This window comes from Carassius carassius, chromosome 8, assembly GCF_963082965.1.
Source record: "Carassius carassius chromosome 8, fCarCar2.1, whole genome shotgun sequence".
In the NCBI taxonomy this organism is placed as follows: Eukaryota; Metazoa; Chordata; class Actinopteri; order Cypriniformes; family Cyprinidae; genus Carassius; species Carassius carassius.
In genome coordinates, this window is record NC_081762.1 from 29,202,784 (window position 1) to 29,224,121 (window position 21,338).

At 37.3% G+C, this 21,338-nt stretch overlaps 1 protein-coding gene across 1 annotated transcript; it reads left to right on the forward strand.

Annotated features, from left to right (window-relative positions):
• Positions 1-6,891: 6,891 nt before the first annotated feature.
• On the forward strand, positions 6,892-21,320 carry LOC132145691 (ubiquitin-conjugating enzyme E2 E1-like). The gene is made up of 6 exons (XM_059556894.1): positions 6,892-7,052; positions 7,612-7,778; positions 9,039-9,089; positions 14,916-15,048; positions 17,900-18,047; positions 20,868-21,320. Exons 2-6 carry the CDS (start codon positions 7,618-7,620, stop codon positions 20,963-20,965), a joined length of 591 nt encoding a protein of 196 aa, XP_059412877.1. The 5' UTR covers positions 6,892-7,052; positions 7,612-7,617; the 3' UTR covers positions 20,966-21,320.
• The last annotated feature ends 18 nt before the right edge of the window (positions 21,321-21,338 follow it).

Below are 21,338 nucleotides of genomic sequence, written 5' to 3' on the forward strand. Positions count from 1 at the left end.
CTACACATTGGCCTACTGAAGCTCGCAGTGTTTTCAACCTCTGCCGCCTCAATATAGGAGTACACGAGCACATAAACATAATTTCTAGAACTGCTCTGTGTCACTTCATGTGCATTTTACTTATTTTGAGAAAACTATCATCATATACAAAGAGACAGCAGTTTAAAAAAACACCAATGTTTCAGGAGTTTATTACACAGAATATGTCACATGCTTATTAGATAACTGTATTTAAGTTGATGTATATGCTTTTATTTATTATTCTTTAATTTTCACAAATTTAGAAAAGTAATCAAAAAGTACTCAAAAGTAATTAGTTACATTACTTTAATAAAGTAATTGAAAAAGTTACACTACTATTACATTTTAAACAGGGTAACTTGTAATCTGTAACCTATTACATTTCCAAAGTAACCTTCCCAACACTGTTTACCAAACATACTGAAATGTTCAGAATCTAAATGTTTTCTCAGTAAATGGGCAGAACATTGCTTTGATTTTATCACTAAACATTTCAATTTACACTGACATTAGTGCATTTGGCACTTATTATATCCAAAGCAATTTAGACTGAATTCAAGCAATACATTTTAACAATCTATGTGTTTTCTGAGAAGTAACCCACATATCTTTTTTTATGCCATGCTCTACCTGCTGAACTTTAGGATTAATACACAAATTCATTATGTTACATCCTCCTTTCGCTAGAACATTACTTTTTGATTTTTTTAAGCCCTGTGAGACATCCTATGATATTTATATCTCTGAAATATTCACTTGTCTTCAACAAGCCCTGCACTAGATTATATATTATCTGACCAGTCAAAATCCAGGATGAGAAGTATGTATTTCTATGTAGAAAAGCATTTAATTGGTTGAAATTAATAGTTAAAATGGCATCAAACTAAAGATGTAGCATAATGACTCAAGACAAGAAAGACAACAATTATGTTTTGAATTTGGGCTCCTTGTTGGAGTCTTAGTTTGTCATCCATTTACACTAAAAAAAAAAAAAGATTAATTGAATTTACTAATTTTTTTTAAGGTAAGTGGTGCATTCAGTCAACAAATTTAGTTGACTAACTTAAATATAGCTAAAATAAAATGTTTCCAACCACATGGCTTAAAAAATTTGTATATTTTTTTCAGTGAAGTTCCTGTTTCCTGTGATTCCTTCATTGCATTTGATTGTTCTTACCTGTGTCTTGTTATGCTAATTTTGTTTCTGTGTATTTAAGCCCTTATGTCCCCACTTCCCAATATTTTTTGTCAGTTCTTGTCTGTCTGTGGTGTATTTTGTGGGTTTATTCTGTTCCCTGGTTTTGTTCGACAGCAGAGCAGTTACAGGTGTGAGCGTCATGCTCATGTATGAAACTGCACACATTTTTCTGTTCATCTCGGTCTTCAGCTGAACCTGTGGTTCTGAATAAATGTTGCACTTTAGATTTAGGGAATAAAGGTATGGCTTTTACAGATATTTAGATTTTAAACCGCTATCATGTCTGTCTACCTAGATGATCCTCTTGTTACAAAAGCTGTGGCTGAACTGCATAATAATTTTTTATTTACTGTGTTATTTCTGAAGTTGTAGCATTGCCTCTGTCCCTTTGAGTTGATTAATATTGACCCATCTTCCCAGACAACAAGCAGTTTCGGCCCAGATCCGGCCCTTATCTGGTGTGAAAGCCATGTGGGCCAGATGTGGGCCAGTTCTGGGCTGAAACTTCTTGCTGTCTGGGTTCTGTCATGGTCCCTGTTTGAACTTGATGTACATTTAGAAACCACAAGCTTAAAGTCTTAAACTCAATTCTGTTGTTTCAGTTTCTCTTAATGATAGGACATTCTAAATGCTTGTCAAGGTTAATATTTTTCCCTATTCAATATAGCTAGCACTTTGAGAGTAGGTTTGCAGTGCTGTTGGCATTTTCTTCAAGCCAAACAACTCGCTAAACACTAAGTAGATGTACTATTTGTTTCTATTTTTATTTTCATTTTTTTCAGATTATGTACTGATGTATCTCATGGTGGAGTTGTCTGTTATATCTGTGAACATAAACCTAGTGCTCATTTTCACTCCATTAATATGAGCAAGGTCATCAAGCAGCAGGAAACACAAGCAATCATGCATTATTTTGCATATTTAAGTGTAATTATACCACAGATTCTCCATTATTGCTGATCTCACTGCTGCTAAATGAACTAGATTAAAGCTGTAATCACTATGCGTCTCAGACCCTTTCCACAACTAGGGTACAAAACTAGAGTCCTGCCTGCAAATGCTTTTCAAAAATCCATGTTTTTCTGCTTGTTGCCTGCAAGAATTGAGTTTGACACCCCAATGTAGTGTGTGTGGACTTCTGACCAAAAACAAACTAAATTTAAAAGACAAGCTGTGTTTTAATTTGGTTTGTGTTTGTTTGTTTTTGGTCAGATGTCTGATTCCTTGAAGCAATGAAATCAACGTTTTGGGTGATGTTTGCCTTGTACTTCATACCATCATACCAAAGCAAAAATAAATGTTTTACTTGTTGATGTTTTTTTTTAAGCCATTAAGTCTCTTGAATTTTGTTTAAATTAAATTATCATTGGGCAAACGGCATTAGTGTAATAACTTAACCAAATATGGTTGTGCTTAATTGTAATTAAAACTATGAACACACACAAACTTTAAATGACCCTAAAAATCTTAAGTTTAATGCAAAATTTAACTTGTCTTAAGAATTTGATGTTCCTCTATGAGATTTACTTTATTAAACAGGCCTAGTTTTTGTATAATTGTTTCTCTTTGTTTGCCTCTTGTGAGATGTTGATGGCAGAAAGTACACCTGCTCTTCTGATGAAATCCTGTCTGAGCTTGTATAAGGTTTGCTGCTCACTGAACCAGAGCCAGTTTATTGTAAGTGAACCGTTCATATTCTAATAAAGCAACACGATGGCTCGAAGTGTTTTTAGTGTTTGACTGCTATCTGTATTGATCAGCTTGTGTTATATTTGCTGGTAATTACCACAGCTGCTGCTTTCCTTCAGAAAATGAATGGTTCACCACATGGCTAACCAGACTTTACTCTTGTGAATGCTGCTCTGTGGCTTGCTAATATTTTCCGTCCATCTTTCAGTATGACAGACATCAAAACCACAGCACTACAGTTATGAGCAGCCTTATGAATGTTGCATGTTTATGAATGTTGTAATATTACCATTGCAGGAAAATTACACTGAACTTAAGTCACACAGTATTATTTTTTTTTATTTTAGTATTGAGCTTTTGTGCTTTACTTGTATTTGATCACAGATCCAGATTCTGATTATTTGATCACCAGTTACTGATCTCTCATCACCATTTCTTTTCAGCCAGTTATTATAGAACAAAAATAATAATAATAATAAAAAAAATATATATATATATATATATATATATAATTTTTTAAACTACATTTAAAGCAGGCAGGGTAACAATACAGAAGTACTCAACACTGATTACTGTCAGACTTTCTAAATCCTTCTTCACTTGAATTAACATTATAATCATTTTATTTTAAAGCACAGCCACTTTAAGATAATTTTGAGGTAAAATACGGATTTAAAATCATGTTTAATAACTATGATATTTATTTTTGAAATCCAATATTTGCATTGCTACAAAAACAGGAAAAAAAAAACATATACTCTTAAAAATAAAGCATGTGCATAAATTATATAGGAATTAAAATATTAATCAAATAAGCATGTGTCCTATTCTGTGTCCTAAATTCCTTAAATACTAGTGTCTCATATTTAGAGCAGTCACTGCAATTTGGTAAAGAAATCTGTGTGTGTGTGTGTGTGTGTAACTACTTAACCATATTTTGGGAACAAATTTGTACCCAAAAGTGAGCTAAACCTTACAATATCTCCAAAAAACTAAAACAAACAAACTTTGGGGATGTCCTTATTTGTAAAACTTCTTAAAAATAAAGTAAACATTTAAAAAAATTAATTAAATAAAAAAAATTATATAGGCTACATATGTCCCCACAAGGATAGTAAAACTTTAAGTTTTTACTTCCCCACGAGGGGAAAAAAAAGATTAAAAATATTAAATGATGTTTATCTGAAAGTGTAACAATGCATACAGGCATTAGGTTTAGGGTTGGGTTAAGGGATAGAAAATTGGTTGGTCGGACTCGGTATAAAAGTAATAGAAGTCTATGGAAAGTGTCCACAATCCACAGAAACAAACGTGTGTGTGTGTGTGTGTGTGTGTGTGTGTGTGTGAATAGATTTAAATTGAATCCCCTTTGTAATCATTAACATTTTCATAAGTAACTAATTTTATTAAGTAAAAACAACATTTTTTCTCAGTAACTGTCACAGAATACAGTTCAATTTATTTTGGGTTACACTTTATCTTAAGGTGTCCTTGTTACACTGTAATTATACATTTAATTAGCTACACATGCACTTACTATATGGCTAGGGTTTAGCTAAGGGTTACTTGACTGTAATTATTTATAATTTATTGTTATTATAATAGTAACACGTGTAACAAGGACACCTTAAAATACTGTGTTACCTTATTTTGTATTCAGTGTATTGTAAACTATAGGTTTGCATTTAGATGACTTTATTTATCAGCGATGTGCACGTCCTCCTTTCTCTCCAGGGTCCACAGAATCAAAACAACATTTCTGAATGGAAATGAAAGAGATGTGCATGTGGAGCATCAGTTGAGTGTTGTCTGCAAGCAAGCAGCAGTCAAACTATCTGCCCACATCAATAAAACTCAGATCAGATTATTTTCTGCACACTTCCCTGCATGCCACATGACACTCGGCCTCAGAGCCTAAAGCACACAGACAGGAAGTAAATCGGCTCATCTTCCTCTTTCTCTGAGTGCGTGTTTCTGCAAAGACCTGAGATGGAAGAACAGGGGGTTTCCTATAAAACAGGCCACATGTGGTGGGAGATGATCATGCCACAACCGTCATCGAAAGAAGAAGGAAGCATCTTGACCGCATGTTTACATCACAATTATGACCCTCTCATCTTCTTATGACACCAGACAGGCTGAGCTTTTCTCACAGCCTTCAATAAGCACTTCCCAAAAGACCAAGAATGAGCTGCAGGTCTCTTCTGATGGTCACCAATGACAGAGAAAAACAACAAACCTTTTCATCATGCATTGGGGCAGCAGAATAAACAGGCTTATAATCTTTCAAAAGGGAAGTAGAGCTCTTCCGTATCTGTTGTTGATGGCACAGACTGTGTCCAGATCTACAGCTTCACTGCTGGCCAGAATAAATCAGGGTTTTGTGTTTTTAGGTACTGAACTTTTGACTGCTAGGAGCATGAAATTACTCATTCAAGAGACGGTTAGAAACCACAGTCATTTTTCTTTTCAGCCTTCATTAAGAATTTAGCATATTTGTTTTTTTTTTTTGGTAAGAGGAATACAATTCAATTATAATTTGAAGATTATAAACAAGCACACTATTAAAAATAAAGGTGATTAAAAGGTTCTTCACAGCGATGTCGCAGAAGAACCATTTTTGGTTCCGCAAAGAAGCATTCAGTCAAAGGTTCTTTAAAGAACCATCTCTTTCTTAACTTTTTAGAATCTGAAGAACCTTCTTTTGACACAAAGAGCCTTTTGTGAAACAGAAAGGTTCTTCAGATGTTAAGCACCTAAAGGTGAAGCACTTTATTTTTAAGAGCGTATGGTACCGTGTTAAACAGTCACTTGATATGTTTTGGCAGTTCACTGTGGATAAAGTAGATCAGAAAACAGATTCATTCATTTATTTATGGGAAAAACCATCAAGTCGTATCTAAAACTCTACACAAGTATGAAAGTGACCCATTATTCAGTACTTTATCTGTGTGTTTATGTGTCCTCCAATGTGTTTACAAGTTTTCTTGTTAGTGTGTAATTTATACAGTACGTGTTCATCCATTTCTAAAAACACTTAGGAAACAGCTTTAACAGCAAATCCAGTGTGTGCACAAAACCATGAGGGTCCATTTTTTTAAATTGAGATTTATGCATCATCTGAAAGCTGGTTGATGTCTGGTTGAGGTCTTTAAGTTGGTGTATGGTTTGTTAGGACGACAATATTTGGCCGAGATACAACTATTTGACAATCTGGTATCTAAGAGTGTAAAAAAAAAATAGCTTGTTGTCCAAATGAAGTTCTTAGCAATGCATATTACTAATAATTAAAATAAGTTTTGATGTATTTACGGCATTGACTAAATGTCTTTATTTACATGATCTTTACTTAATATCCTAATGACTTTTGGCATAAAAGAAAGCCTTTAATAAAATTATGGCACTAAAACAGTATCTCTCTCTCTCTCTCTCTCTCTCTCTCTCTCTCTCTCTCTCTCTGTGTGTGTGTGTGTGTGTGTGTGTGTGTGTGTGTGTGTGTGTGTGTGTGTGTGTGTGTGTGTGTGTGAAGACATCCATAGGGGATCTACTGTCCTTTTGTGCCAGAAAACTTCAGTTAGTCTAATTTTTTTTCCACCTTAATTAATAATTAGCTTAATTATCAAACGTTATTCCCTTTATTGTACTGTTATTGTATTTAACAGGTCTTTTCACCCTGACTGTTTTTATTTATTGCGTAATATTACTCGTTTATTTGCTCTAATTCTTCTTTATATGCCTTAATTTACACAGTACCTTTTTATTCTACTCTAACGTTTAGAAGTACTAATAATAATAAACTTAAAAAAACGTGTGCGCTTAAATACACGCATAATTAAATTTAAACATAAAACAATCTAATGTCTACTAAATAGATGGGAAGAGTGGACGTGTAGCTTCTAAATAGAGTGGAATGCGCATAATAACATTAGAAAGCTGTTAATTGGCGCTATATGAAGCATGTTGCTCTGCATGTGTCTGTAAACTGTCCACGGAGACTCAAACTCTTCACGGAGCGTTTTGTGCTGATATTACATGTCTTAACAACGTTTGTGTGTGTGTGCGCGCGCGCGGTGTGTGTGTCTGCAGCAGCACTTCCGCTCTGAGAGACACGCGCGTCCACGGACACACACCGACACAAAGAGAGGTACACAAACCTTCAAACCTTACAATATATCTCCTATTTCTGCTATATTCCCCTGAGCGGTGCGTTAGGATGCCTTTGTTCTCGTCTGTACGCTACGGCTCCGACACATTTCTCCGTCGACGGTAAATGAAGACAACAACTGCGAGCCTCGAGAGCTGACGACACCTTCGCCGTGTTTTTACCACGTCCCTTCACCGCGTCTGTGGGCTGGAGTGAAGTTTGAGTTTGTTGAACGCGACACCGAGGCGTGTTTGTGCTCCGCTTCCTTCGGTTTAATCTCTTGTCATTGATCGCTCGTGAACGGATTCCGTTCGATCGGGATCAGCGTTACATTGGTGTAACGGATTGGCGTTTTTTCACGGTTATTTCGAGTCGGAATGCGTTGTAGTCACACGCTGTGTTGTTGATCTGGAGTAAAGGGTCAAACACATCGCTTGATACAACGGTTACATTGTTGCACGCTCTGCGTCGTTACAGCTGAACGGTGTTACGTGCGCACGTCGATATGTTACATTCACACGGTGTTTCACATCAGTGTGTGTGTGTGTGTTTCTGCTAGATCGGGATGTCGGATGAGGACTCGCGTGCCAGCTCTAGTTCATCCTCCTCTTCCTCATTATCTTCCTCCACCCATCAGCAGCAGGAGAAGGACACACCTGGAAAAAAGAGAGACAACAAAGCCAACATGAGCAAGACCTCCAAACTCCTCTCCACCAGCGCCAAGAGGTGAGGACCCCCCGAAAGCTTCTTGAGCTCAAGTACAGCGCAGACCCACTGAACCCAGTGGAGCTGTGATCGCCTTGGGCTTACCATGATTTGGGGAAGAGCAGCCCTGGGCCGTGCACCAAAGTCAGCAGCAGGTTTTATAAACCAAGAAACCAGATCCAGAGCCTTAAACAGATATTTAATGACTACAGTGATTGTTTCAAAATTGAAATGAATGCTGTGATTAAGAAAACGAAGTGATTTTGTTCTTAAAACTGCCCCATCAGACAAGGACCAAACCGGTTTTTGGGAGGAGTAGATAGTAATGGTCCTTTTTTAATTTAAATAAATAAAAAAGGAAAGGGAAAAAAAACTACCTAAAATAGCCATAGTATATTGTAAAATCTACTTTATTTGCAAAGAAAAAAAATTAAATCTTAATTATATGCCTGACATGTTTAAAAACAACTCTGGTAATGTTTCTTGTTAGATTAAGTGAATCACACAATTTACTTTAAAGCCTATATTTTTAATTTGAAATTAAGAAATTTGCGTTAAATAATAAAGGCTGAGTAGTTTGCATCTCTGGATATTACAGTTGCTCGTTTAACATGTCCGTTGTAAACCGTTGACACACATTAAATGTTTTACTACCTACTCCACACTTTTTCATTGTTAAAATCGAAGCGTCACACTGGCTGGAGTTCATGCTCTGCTTCGGTAAACGGTCAATTGATTTGATTGGTCATCTCAGTTGTTTTCATATTAACGAGCACTAGTAGCTTTTTTTTAGTAATTTATTTAATGTTTTGTCAGAGCTGTCCTGTAAGTATTGAGGGGAACAATATGGCCTTATCTTATTATTGCTGGTTGCTAGCCTGCCATCAGATGACATTTTTAACTTTTCCTCAACCACAGAACCGGCGCACACACAGGATTGTGGGATATCCAGCATTCGAAGACTGACCGAATGAAGGCATAATATTAGACGGGATGTTGCATTTGTAAACGCCTTTGTGGCATACTGTACAGTGTTTTTTCCTTTCTTTATTTTGAGGCTTCGGACAGCAGCTTTCACTTTGAAAGAGCTGAACTCCAGAAATCATATTTGATATGATCAAACACACAACAAACATGCTCTTCTAGAATAATTTGCGTGCCTAGAAATGCTGTTTAGGTAAGCAGCTTGCCAGGTTTTAGACGATGCCACAGTGCTTTATCTAGATGTATTTGGATGTGAGAGTTCAGAGATGTTCACGGGAATCATGTGTCTTCTTTCAGGATTCAGAAGGAGCTGGCGGACATCATGTTGGACCCGCCGCCGAACTGCAGGTGAGGAAATGATCTGCAGCTCTCTGATGTTCTCTGCTTGCATTAGTGCGTCTCAGTGTTTGGATGGTACAGAACCAGACAGAAACAAACTGCATGTGGGATCACATTAGTGAAATTTAGTGTGATTTACAGGCAAAAGTCAGTAGTGTAGAATAAAGCACATCTCACACAGAAGTACCTTTCAACCTTGTGTTATTCTGCACCGTCCCTGTTAAATAAATACATTCACAGAGGTCAAAGTGCAGCTGGTGTTCTCAGCAGTGAGGGATAAGCGTGATAACTCTTATTTTGTCTAAAGTTAGAATATGAAGAATGCCAGGGTTTGATATGTTTGTGGGCTGTAATAGTGAAGAAGTGTACAAATACTCTGTTTTGGCTGCAGCTGTCATATTGACGCACATGTTCATGAATGTAAATCTGAGTTGTATGGTGATATTGATATGATGTTGGCAGTATTGTAAGTGCAGGGGCTGTTGTAGTGTTGATGGTTTGGGTAGTTCAGGGGGATTCCCCAGTGTTTTGATGCTAGTATGGATATAAATGGTCATCATCTGCAGCACACACAAGCTTCATTGCTGTAAAACAAAGAAAACATTTGTTGAATGTTTGATAGAAGCATGCACACATTATAAATGACTGTGATTCTCAGGTCAGTATAGAGGATTGATCTTATAATAATATTATACTGGAACACATCCCCCTGCTGAAAAACATCGCAGAAATGCCAAATAACATTACAACCCATCAGCTTTTAATCATTAAAACTAGGGATGCACAATATTGGTTTCCAGTTTCCATTAAAACCAGTAAAACCATTACAAAATCTGTGGTGGTGTCTAATGTTTTTTTTTCTCCTTACCATCAGGCAATTAATTTTCCTGTTTCTTCTGCTGTTCTGAAGTTTCTAAGAAGCGGCGAAAACAACTGCATTTCATCGTTTCCGTGGTTAGAAAGATCCCCTACAGAAAACCCTTTTGAGTCAGAAATGAAATCTGATCATTTTTGACTGGATTGTTTGTCTGTTATTTGAAATGTTTCCTTTTGGTGTGTATGTGGAGATTGCGGTAAACCATCTCGATCTTGTGTATGGTTATCGATTGTGTCTGTGTCAGAACGTCCAGACCTCTCTGATCTCATAAACTCAAGCTTGATCAGCTTCATGTCTGTACACTGTCCCGTATGGGTGGTGTAAAGTGTGTTTTTGTGACCGTATCTGAAGGTAATTGTACCTGACTCAGAATTGCACAGCTGACAGACCTCGTCTTGAAAAGCGTTCGTCACCTTTAGCATCTGTTTACACGCTTCAGCTCTTTCCTTCTTGCATGTGTCTGCATTTATGCAAGCATGTCTTTTATATTGAGACGTAAGAGTTGCATCTCTTCCCCTGCCATTGCTTTTCCTCTCTCTTATCTTGATTTATTAGCTGTGTTTGCTAAAGCCAAACACATGCAACACCACTAAGGCTTGTGTTGGCTTTCGTATTTGAAGTCTTGACCAAAGCGGTCCAGGTTGTAGTCCACTCACAACTGAAGTGATGACACTCATCTAGTGCGCTCACTTGTGAGATGCTGCAACAGATTTTGAATTCATCTGTAACTTGATATTTGCCTGATGGCCAAACAAGTCTGTGGTGATTTGGCTCTTTCTAGATGTTTGTTAGGATGTTCTGGTGGTTCACTCCAACACAATTGAATTGTTTAAATCACATTTTGATGAGTATGATTCTGGAGCATTTTAACAGTGTTTTGTGTGTTATCAGTGCTGAAGGTCTGCTGCACAGGATCACACCGCTCTCTCTCTCACACACACACACACATACACACACACACACACTCACTGTGAATGCTGTGACCTGCTAATGTGTGCACCAAAATAAATATGCACTGCATGCGGTGTAAAACCAGCTTATGATTTACTCAACCGTAATTTAAAATGATGCACAGTAAAATTCAGAGGCTTTTACTTGTAGAAAATGTCACATTTTAATAATAATTAATAATAAAAAAATGTGATCGAACAGCTTGTTTGTACTCCTATCTAGTCGAAGATGGCTGATGGCCAATTTAACACACAAACACATTTTAATTCAAATGTTTGGAGTTGATAAGATTATTATATTTTTTTTTATGTTCTTGATGGCAATATTTTGAAACTGATTTATTATTATTTTGTGTATCAATAATTTAATATAACTTTTATATACAATTAAAATTGTCACTCTAATTCATTACTCATTATTGTCACATTGTTCTAATATGCTTTTGGGATTCTTTAATGAATAGAAAGTAAAAAAAATAACATTCTAAATTATTAACATTCTTTTGTAACCTTCTAAATGTTTTTGTACCCATTTGAAACATTCTTGCTGTATAAACGTATTAATTTCTTTCAAAAAATCATACTATACACAAACCTTTGAGCTGCAGTATTATAAATCATGTAATTTTAAAAATGGTAAATAATTACACGATTCAATTAACAATCAATCCCCGCACACAAAGACAAAGCCAATCCCACACACTACAAATCTTGGCAAAAAGTTTCTAAAAAGGTTTTATTGTAAACCTTTTTTGATACTTTTTGCAAAGATTTCTAGTGTGTTTGATTTGCTTTGTTTTTCAGTAATTGAAAAAATTAAATGAAATTCCCCCATTTCACTATTGTTTTCTAGAAATGAGAAGTGAGAATGAAGCCTCTGAAATGACTCTGTGTTTAATGTGTATTGTGAGCTGTTTATCTGTGCAGAAAAGACCCCTGTGTTACTGAACTGAATGGCAGTAGCAGCAGTGTGACGGACCCCTGACACATCCAAACACTGCGTGTGTTTACACAGTGCCTCCTGTGTGCGCTTGTATTCAGCTGTTGTGAAGCATAAATCCGTGTGGAAATGACACGGGGCGGTTAGATGCACTCATCTCATGGCTCTTACGCTCCGACGCTGACACAGGAAGGTCTTTGCTGCCAAGTACGGTCGCCCGAGTGGCGAGAATTTTTCCTCCTATTATTTTTAGGATATACATTTAGGTCGATTATTTGCACTGCTCTGAAAACACAGATGGGCAGCAGGTATGTTTTGGCCAAATTTCATACAAGCAGTGAATTAAGTTCCCGCTGTGAAGTTTCAGATCAGTAATTTAACCTTTAAAAATACCACGTCTTTCAACTGTGTTTTGCACCTGTGTTGATATTCTCTTTCTCCAAAAGCAAATGACTTGGTTCCCCCTGTTCTGAGATTGATTGTCTCTTTTATAAGAGATACTGTAAGCACATTCTCACTGTTATATAGCAGCTCTGCTCTGAAGCCAGACCAGTTACTGGCATTACTTTATTCCTACAAGCAGGTGCAATGCCTTTTATATATACAAAAAAAAAAGAAAAGAAAAACAGAAGGCATGGGAACCGGACTGCATTCTTCCTCCAAAATGGATGAGTACGATTTTCAAGAATGGCTGCGAGTATGTTTTACTGGAAGTAAGGTTATGATATCAGCAGTGGGATTTCACAATTCTTTATTAGGCTGCTGTCACTTTAAGACCTAATGCACCCATTCAATATATTGACACACTTCAGATTCCTGATGGACAAAATGAAGTCCTGTCTTAGCCTACGTTTCTTCTTATTTGGGAAGCCATTTTACATGGATGTATGCAACAGTAGGAAGAAGAGATGTTCATTTGGGAATCAAGTAGACACGGTCAAATCCACAGTATACACTTGATGTTTCTAGATTTGATGTTCTTGTCTGCAGTATTGGAGAAAGTAACTTTTAAAAGTAATGCATTACAATATTGCGTTACTCCCTTAATAGTACCTAACTGCCTTAGTTACTTTTCATAGCATGTAATGTTATGTTACTTTTGCATGACCTTTTCTCATCTGAACTGAGCTTGCTTGTCTGCTCTTTCCACACCATTAATGTGTTATCTTGTCATTTAGAAGACAACGCTTCCCCAACCAAAGACAAGTTTTTACAGCTTTTCGTGTTTGCACTATTATACACTCGGGGGTGCTATAACACATCTTCTGAACGAGTACAAAACCTTGAACAAAAACACACGTGAACGGGACGGAGAAATGAGCGGTCTCATGTAAACAGATGCATGTGATAAATAATGTGATCATCAGCAATAGACAGCATATAAATGCAACTGCATAACGTTACGGAGTAAAATGTTGATCCAGGAAGTGGTATACGTCTGTGGAAGCTTTGGATGTGTCGATGGAAGCGATTTACTGGATTTATGCCTTGATAATCATACTGACTATTATCCAGATGTAGTTTTTGATAAAAATGTGATTTTTCACCTCTTTGCTCAAAACTATACATTTTTATGAATTTGCTTATATTCAAGTGTTGATGAAAAAGAATGCTTTAAGCTAGAATAAAAGTTTTAATCGCTGGCGGTGGCTGGCAACTTTTTTCAAAAATGCTGGCGGGGAAAGAGTTACTATAATGTTTTATTTTTTTTTTAAATTTTTGGCAAATGTAAAAACCATTTCACACCAAAAGTGAAATGAATAAGCCTCAGGCTGAAGAAAATTCACATCTGTACAGTAGTCGGGGGCGAATACTGAATCTGTTTTTGTGTTTTAGATGAGTAAATGCATGTTCACATTTAGTCTAGATCTACAGTAGCATGTTTACACAGCGCACACAGCTTCTCTGCACTTACTCTTGATTTATCTCAACATGAGCACAGGAGAGCTGTCAGTCAATACATTAAAACAAAGTAACCCACATTTACTTATTTGAAAAAGGAACTGAGATACTTTCTTGTGAATTAAAAACGAATGCATTTCTAGTTACCTGAAAAAGAAATCTGATTGTGTAAGTTGTGTTACCCCCAGCACTGCTTGTCTGTCAGTATAGAGGGCAGTAACAGTCATTTGAGTACATGAATGCTTTCTGACTGTTGTCTGCGGTGTAGTTCTTGTCCTCCAACAGCTTGCTTCCTCTGTGTGTTTGTGTACGTGGTTCAAGCCAATGCATTCAGAAATATTCCCTTGATTCTCCACTCTGTCATACAGATATGTGGATGATTGAGCGGTTTCAGTCACATGAACTGGTTTGAGGTGTAAGAGTTAGTCAGTGCTTAACTGAAATCGGCCTTAGTCTTATCACTGTGTGTGTGCATTAATGATGTCAATTACATTTATGTGTGAAATGATTATCTTAACAAAACTCAAGACGGATTTAATACTAATTTAAAGGAATAGTTCATCTATTCAACCATGATGAGCCAACCATGATGTAAAAAAAAGAATGACACCTCGACTGTCCACCATGGTTGCCTCTATCAGCCTGTAGGCTCAATTGTTTGTGGAGGAGTCGGGCCTGAATTGGCGCGAAAATTCACAAAATGTGACGTCATGCGCGTTCTCGTCTACTTGGGCTTACAACCGTACGGCACGCCAGCCATTATAGTAAGCAGCGGCAATAGTGTTTTCAAAAGGACTGCGGATGGAAAGAAGCGACCAGCCTCCAGCACAATTCAGACACCCACGGACACTCCTCGTAAGTAAAAAAAAAAAAAAAAAAAAGAGCGTGCGCACTGAGAACGAGCATGAGACTGGCTGCAGTTCCTCTAACGGCCACTGGTGTCAGTAACGGTTAGAAATTTCAGAACCTACGCAATGCTCCTTTAAGTGAATCTTTTTATACCCTTTTATAAAAAAAAACACATTGCCAGTGAGATTAGCTACACCTATTCAAGTTACAAGGTTATATTTTGGGTTAAATAGAAATGTATTGTATCTTCTGCTGATGTAAATTACTTCTGTGGTGTTTGTCCGGAGTAAAAATGGTCCTCTCTGTTTTGTTGTCAGTGCGGGTCCTAAAGGAGACAACATCTACGAGTGGAGGTCCACTATCCTGGGTCCTCCAGGTTCAGTGTATGAGGGAGGAGTGTTCTTCCTGGACATCGCTTTCACTCCAGACTACCCCTTCAAACCACCCAAGGTCAGAGTTTTCTTTCTGATAGTCACAGTTAGTGTCTGGGATGGACAGCCATATTCACTTAGAAACTACCATTCAGAGGTCTGGGATCTGTAAGATTTTGTTTTTAAAGGAATTAATACATTTAGGCATTACATAGAGGCATTAAATCTATCAAAAGTGACAGTGAGGACATTTAGAAAGACCGTTTTGATCACAGCAATAAATTAAATTTTAACATACAGGTGCCTCTCAATAAATTAGAATGTTGTGGAAAAGTTCATTTATTTCAGTAATTAAACTCAAATTGTGAAACTCATGTATTAAATAAATTCAATGCACACAGACTGAAGTAGTTTAAGTCTTTAGTTTCTTTTAATTGTGATTATTTTGACTCACATTTATCAAAAAAACCACCAATTCACTATCTCTACAAATTAGAATATGGTGACATGCCAATCAGCTAATCAACTCAAAACACCTGCAAAGGTTTCCTGAGCCTTTAAAATGGTCTCTCAGCTTGGTTCACTAGGCTACACAATCATGGGGAAGACTGCTGATCTGACAGTTGTCCTGAAGACAATCATTGACACCTTTCACAAGGAGGGTAAGCCAAACATTCATTGCCAAATAAGCTGGCTGTTCACAGAGTGCTGTATCCAAGCATGTTAACAGAAAGTTGATTGGAAGAAAAAGATGCACAACCAACAGAGAGAACCGCAGCCTTTTGAGGATTGTCAAGCAAAATCTTCAGTGAACTTCACTAGGAGTGGTTTGAGGCTGGGGTCAAGGCATCCAGAGCCACCACACACAAACATGTCAAGAAATTTGCTGAAACACAGACAACATCGGAGGCGTCTTACCTGGGCTTAGGAGAAGAAGAACTGGACTGTTGCACAGTAGTCCAAAGTCCTCTTTTCAGATGAGAGCAAGTTTTGTATTTCATTTGGACACAAAGGACCTACAGTCTGGAGGAAGAGTGCAAAAGCTCATAGCCCAAGTCGCTTGAAGTCCAGTGTTAAGTTTCCACAGTCTGTGATGATTTGGTGTGCAATATCATCTGCTGGTGTTGGACCATTGTGTTTTTTGAAAACCAAAGTCACTGCACCCGTTTACCAAGATATTTTGTAGCACTTCATGCTTCCTTCTTCTGACCAGCTTTTTGAAGGTGCTGATTTCATTTTCCAGCAGGATTTAGCACCTGTCCACACTGCCAAAAGCACCAAAAGTTGGTTAAATGACCATGGTGTTGGTGTGCTTGACTGTCCAGCAAACTCACCAGACCTGAACCCCAGAGAGAATCTATGGGCTATTGTCAAGTGGAAGATGAGAAACAAGAGACCAAAACATGCAGATGAGCTGAAGGCCACTGTCAAAGAAACCTGGGCTTCTAGACCACCTCAAACTGATCACCTCCATGCCATGCCGAATGAGTACATATACAGTAAAATAATGTACTTTCCAGAAGGCCAACAATTCACTAAAAATGAAGTATTCTAATTTGTGGAGATGGGGAATTGGTGGGTTTTTGTTAAATGTGAGCCAAAATCATCACAATTAAAAGAACCTAAGACTTGAACTACTTCAGTCAGTGTGCATTGGATTTATTTTAATACGCGAGTTTCACAATTAGTTGAATTACTGAAATGAACTTTTCCACAATATTCTAATTTATTGAGATGCACCTGTGTATATTCACATAGAAAACAGCTGTTTTATATTCTTATTTCACTTTTTCTATAATGACTACGATATCGATACTTTCATTTTTGGTACTTGCAGAATCCAGTTATTGATACCTGTATTTTAATGGTTTTGTCATTTTTAAAAATGTTGGATAAAGAAATCAAAAGAATATGAATGGACTAACAGTTGGTCTAATTGGTAACACTTTAGTATAGGGACCAGTTATCATTATTAACTAGTTGCTTGTTAGCATGCCTATTATAAACATTTTGGCTGTTTATTAGTACTTATAAAGCACACATTCTGCACGGCCATATTTTATATCCCTTATCCTAAACTTAACTTACCTTACTATCTATTCATAAGCAACAAATTAGGAGTATGACACAGAAGTCATAATTAATGGTTTAATAGCGAGAATTGGACCTTAAAATTGGAGCTGAGGCTTTTCAGTGTTCACTTGAGTTGTCTTTCAACGTCTGTTTTGTGCAGACTTTATGATAAGAAAAGCCTTAGGTTTAGACTGAACGAGAATAAAGGAAACAGTTTGCCAATAAACAAGGTGAAATAAGAGTAACTAACCACTTTCAGGACAAAGACTACCTCAACATCTGTGTTAGTGGACACAAGAGCTTCTTAAAGTAGTTCACCCAAAAATGAATATTCTGTCATTAATGACACCCTCATGTCGTTTCAAACCCGTAAGACCTTCTTTCATCTTCAGAGCACAAATACAGATATTTTTGATTAAATCGGAGAGCTCTCTGATCTTCTATAGACTGTAAGGATCCTAACATGATCGAGGTCCAGAAACGTAGCAAGAAGATCGTTAAAATAATCCATGTGACATCAGGGTTTCAATCGTAATTTTACAAAGTTACAAGAATGTTTTTTTTGTAACAGAAAACATAATGACTTTATACAACAATTATTTTTCTCCACGTCACCCTAAAGTGCCATTTTGGAGAGTACCACATATGTAAACATATGTAGTTTACATTCAGATCAAAGTGGGAACGGCGTATCCACGTACAGTGCTGGTGACAGAACAGCATACATTATGTATGTGATACTCTCCAAAATGGCCCTATAGGGGGACGTGGAGAAGAATTGTTGAATAAAAAGTTATTTTTGTTTTCAACTGTCTAAGATTCTCCTAACGACTCTTACTCTGTTCTGGTGTGTTCAGGTGACGTTTCGCACGAGAATCTACCACTGCAACATCAACAGTCAGGGTGTGATCTGTCTGGACATCCTGAAGGACAACTGGAGCCCGGCGCTCACCATCTCCAAAGTGCTGCTGTCCATCTGCTCTCTCCTCACAGACTGTAACCCTGGTAAGAGTCGGTGTGATCGAGCTGGTCTTGGGCTGGAGCTCCAGTGTCTGTCAGTATGCTGGAGCTCCACCTGTTTGACCGAGACGAAAGCAGAGCAGTTACAGGTGTGAGCATCGATACAGCCGCCTCGTGCTCATGTATGAAACTGCACACATCTTTCTGTTCATCTCGGTTCTCAGCTATTTGAATTCCTTTAAAAATGTAAAATGGTCATTTAAAAAGGTGATTTTCTTCTCTCAGACTGAGCCCTGAATACATGTGATTACTGTATTTTGCAGGAAATAAGTTGCACCTAAGGCTACATTATACTAGTGCATTTTAGTTTTAAAGTGCCCCTATTATGTTATGAAAGATTCATATTTTGGGAGTCCCCAACAACAGATTGACATGCATGAAAGGTAAAAAAAACAGTTTCATTGTCTTTTATTTCTACCTTATTCAACTCCCAAAGGATTCGCTCACCTATTCATTTTTCCAAACCCCTCCTGTGCTGCTTTGTGTACAGCGGGGAAACTGCTAGTTTTTTAGTTTCAAAAGTGGCACCTAGTGGCAAAGAATGAATTATCATTTTCATTCAGACCAACAGGTGGGTGGGCAATGAGCTAATGTTTCTTGTTGACATCAACATGAAACCGCTTGAGATTCATTTTAAAAACGACTCGTTTCAACTCTGTCTACTCTCTTTTGAGAGACAATAACTTAATACATGGTGCACTTTCAGATTTAAAACTTTACGGGATGTATTCATTCACTTAGAGCTGTTACACTGCATTAAAGGGATCATGTCCTCCACTTTAATACCACTTTCAGCACGTAATAAACATGAATGAACATTAAAGACATTTAAATGAGGGTACAACTTGCTGAAATCTTATCCTGTTAATAGAAATTACCAGCTTGTCATGTTTACCTCAGGAAAAAGAAAACCTGTTCGGTGACCATAAACTCATTAGTCAATAATCAGCTAGAAAAATGAACTCTAGAGAAGAGAATTTAGCTAAATATATGCACCTTATAGCATATTCATTATTTTTACTGTTCTTTAATTTGTTTGAAAAAATGTATATTTATATTTCAAAAATTTAATTGTCGTTTAAAGTTACAGTATTCTGAACAGAACAGGGATGAAAGATATTAGCATAAAACAGATTATCCTGGCATTAATTTTAAACAACATTCATAAAAACAAACAACAACAACAACAACAAAAAAACAGCAAGCCTAAACCAATTAATCGAAAGTGAAAGTACTGTTTTGTGGGAAATGCACTATCAAATGAAACTTGTGCTCATGTACCTCGCTGGTTTGGCACAGATCAACATGCGTGCTTTGCATGTTTCGCATGCTTGACTGAAATCACATTATGTAAGTCACAGGATGGTTCACATGAGAAAGAAATGCAACTTATATTCTGGAAAATAAATTTCATTCATTGCAGAAAGGGTTGCTTCAAATTCAATATATATTTCATATGGATATTCACCCAAAAGTGTGTTTGTGATCATTGTTGCAGTTTTGTGTATTTAAATTAGAACCGTTCCTAGTGCTGCTGGAATCAGCTGTGAGTGTTAGCTGGGGTGCTTCTTTGTCTCTTATGTTGCACTTAAGCTCAAAGTAAACTTAGTATACAGCTGAACAAAACCTTGGAAGTAGTTTGAAGCCCTTAAAACACTTAATTTAGATGTTTTAAGTTTAATTTTCAGCTCAGTGAAGCACTTTAAGCATCAACACTTTTTCAGTAAGTTACCTTCTTGTAGAATTGTGCTTCAAATAAAGAACATTATGTTGACCAGATTGTTAGTTAATCATTTAGGCTACAAGTCAATATTGTTTATATGGACAGTAAAAAACAAAAAAACAAGTTGTTAAATGGACTAGAAATTTGGGTGCACCTAACTTTTAGTGCTGGTGCACTCGCACCAGTGCAACCAAAAAAAAAGTTAGTCTGCTGTGGTTGGCTAACAGTTGGGTGTTTGACAGTGACATTCCTTATAGATGAATGCTGAAGTGATTTTGGTCAAAAACCATGATTAAATATCAAACAATCTGTAAGAAGAGACAAAGCAACGGGGATCACGTAATGAAACCACTTACACACACTTGTGTTGAGTCATTACTTCTGGATTACTCTGATCCAATATATTCAGCACCGCATCGTCTTTTAGTTTACATTTTTCATAAAATCCTGCATCAAATTGTGCTTGTAAACAAATCCATGGTATAATGAAGTGAGTTCTTACTGACGAAGTCTGGAACTTCATTAAAAATAAAGTTTATCCACTCTTTCCTAATGTTGGGAAAGGAAGGCAATGCAAAGAACTTGGCACTGACTGCACAGCATCTTGTCTTTGGAGCAAGATTATCATTTGATTAGTGACTTTCTCCTCTCTCGTAAACACTACATGTGAGAATCTGTGGGCGGGGCTAAACTGGCATTGACTTCGAATAAGTGGGCGGGGCTAAACTGGTAGTGATGAGGAATCTGCGGGCGGGGCTAAACTGGCAGATGTTGAATGTTGTTGAATCTGTGGGCAGGGCTAACATGGCAGTGATGTAGAATCAGGCATTGATCATCTTCTGTGGAGGCGGAGCTTATCCACACTATTACATCATAGAGTGGAAAATTCCACAAGCTGTGGTTTGGGCAGACTGCCTTCAATACAAACAAAGTTTTGAGTTCTGTTTTTATAGTACAGTGACCTCTTATATGTCAAAAGATCAAAGGAATTTTGGTTTCTCCGTTCATGACCCCTTCAACATTGTGTCTGTGTTGACTGTAGATAGCAGCTAATTGTGTTTTTGCCCTTTCCTCTTCTGCAGCTGATCCTCTGGTAGGAAGCATCGCCACGCAGTACACAACCAACAGACCTGAGCACGACAGGATAGCCAAACAGTGGACCAAACGCTACGCCACATAATTCCTCCGGCCGCTGCCTGCCGGACGTCTGTGGGGTGGGGGGGGGCTTTGGGAGGGATGGGGACCCATAGGGTAGAGATACAGGGTGAATTTTATGATGGAATTTAAATTCACATTTCAATTGTTTTCTTTCCCTGCATATTTTTTGTTGTTGTGTTTGTTTCCCTTGGCTCAAGTAGCATAATGATTTGACAAAAATGGATCTTAATGTGTGTCTTCTTTGCCTTCCTGTTGTAAATTGGTTTTATTTGGAGCTTCCTCATTCTTGTCAAATGAAGTCACAGCATGAGCCTATGGCAGGATTGTTCCATGTATGTATTTCCTCACCAATATTAAAGTTGACGTTGTTGTACAGAGTCCAGAGTATCTTTCAG

What these genes read in the sequence shown, in the direction of transcription:
- LOC132145691 (XM_059556894.1), top strand. Translation starts at nt 7,618, where the DNA reads ATGTCGGATGAGGACTCGCGTGCCAGCTCTAGTTCATCCTCCTCTTCC. An exon ending in GACCCGCCGCCGAACTGCAG is followed by an intron (nt 9,090 to 14,915) that starts GTGAGGAAATGA and finishes TTTTGTTGTCAG; the next exon opens with TGCGGGTCCTAAAGGAGACA. An exon ending in ACCCCTTCAAACCACCCAAG is followed by an intron (nt 15,049 to 17,899) that starts GTCAGAGTTTTC and finishes TGGTGTGTTCAG; the next exon opens with GTGACGTTTCGCACGAGAAT.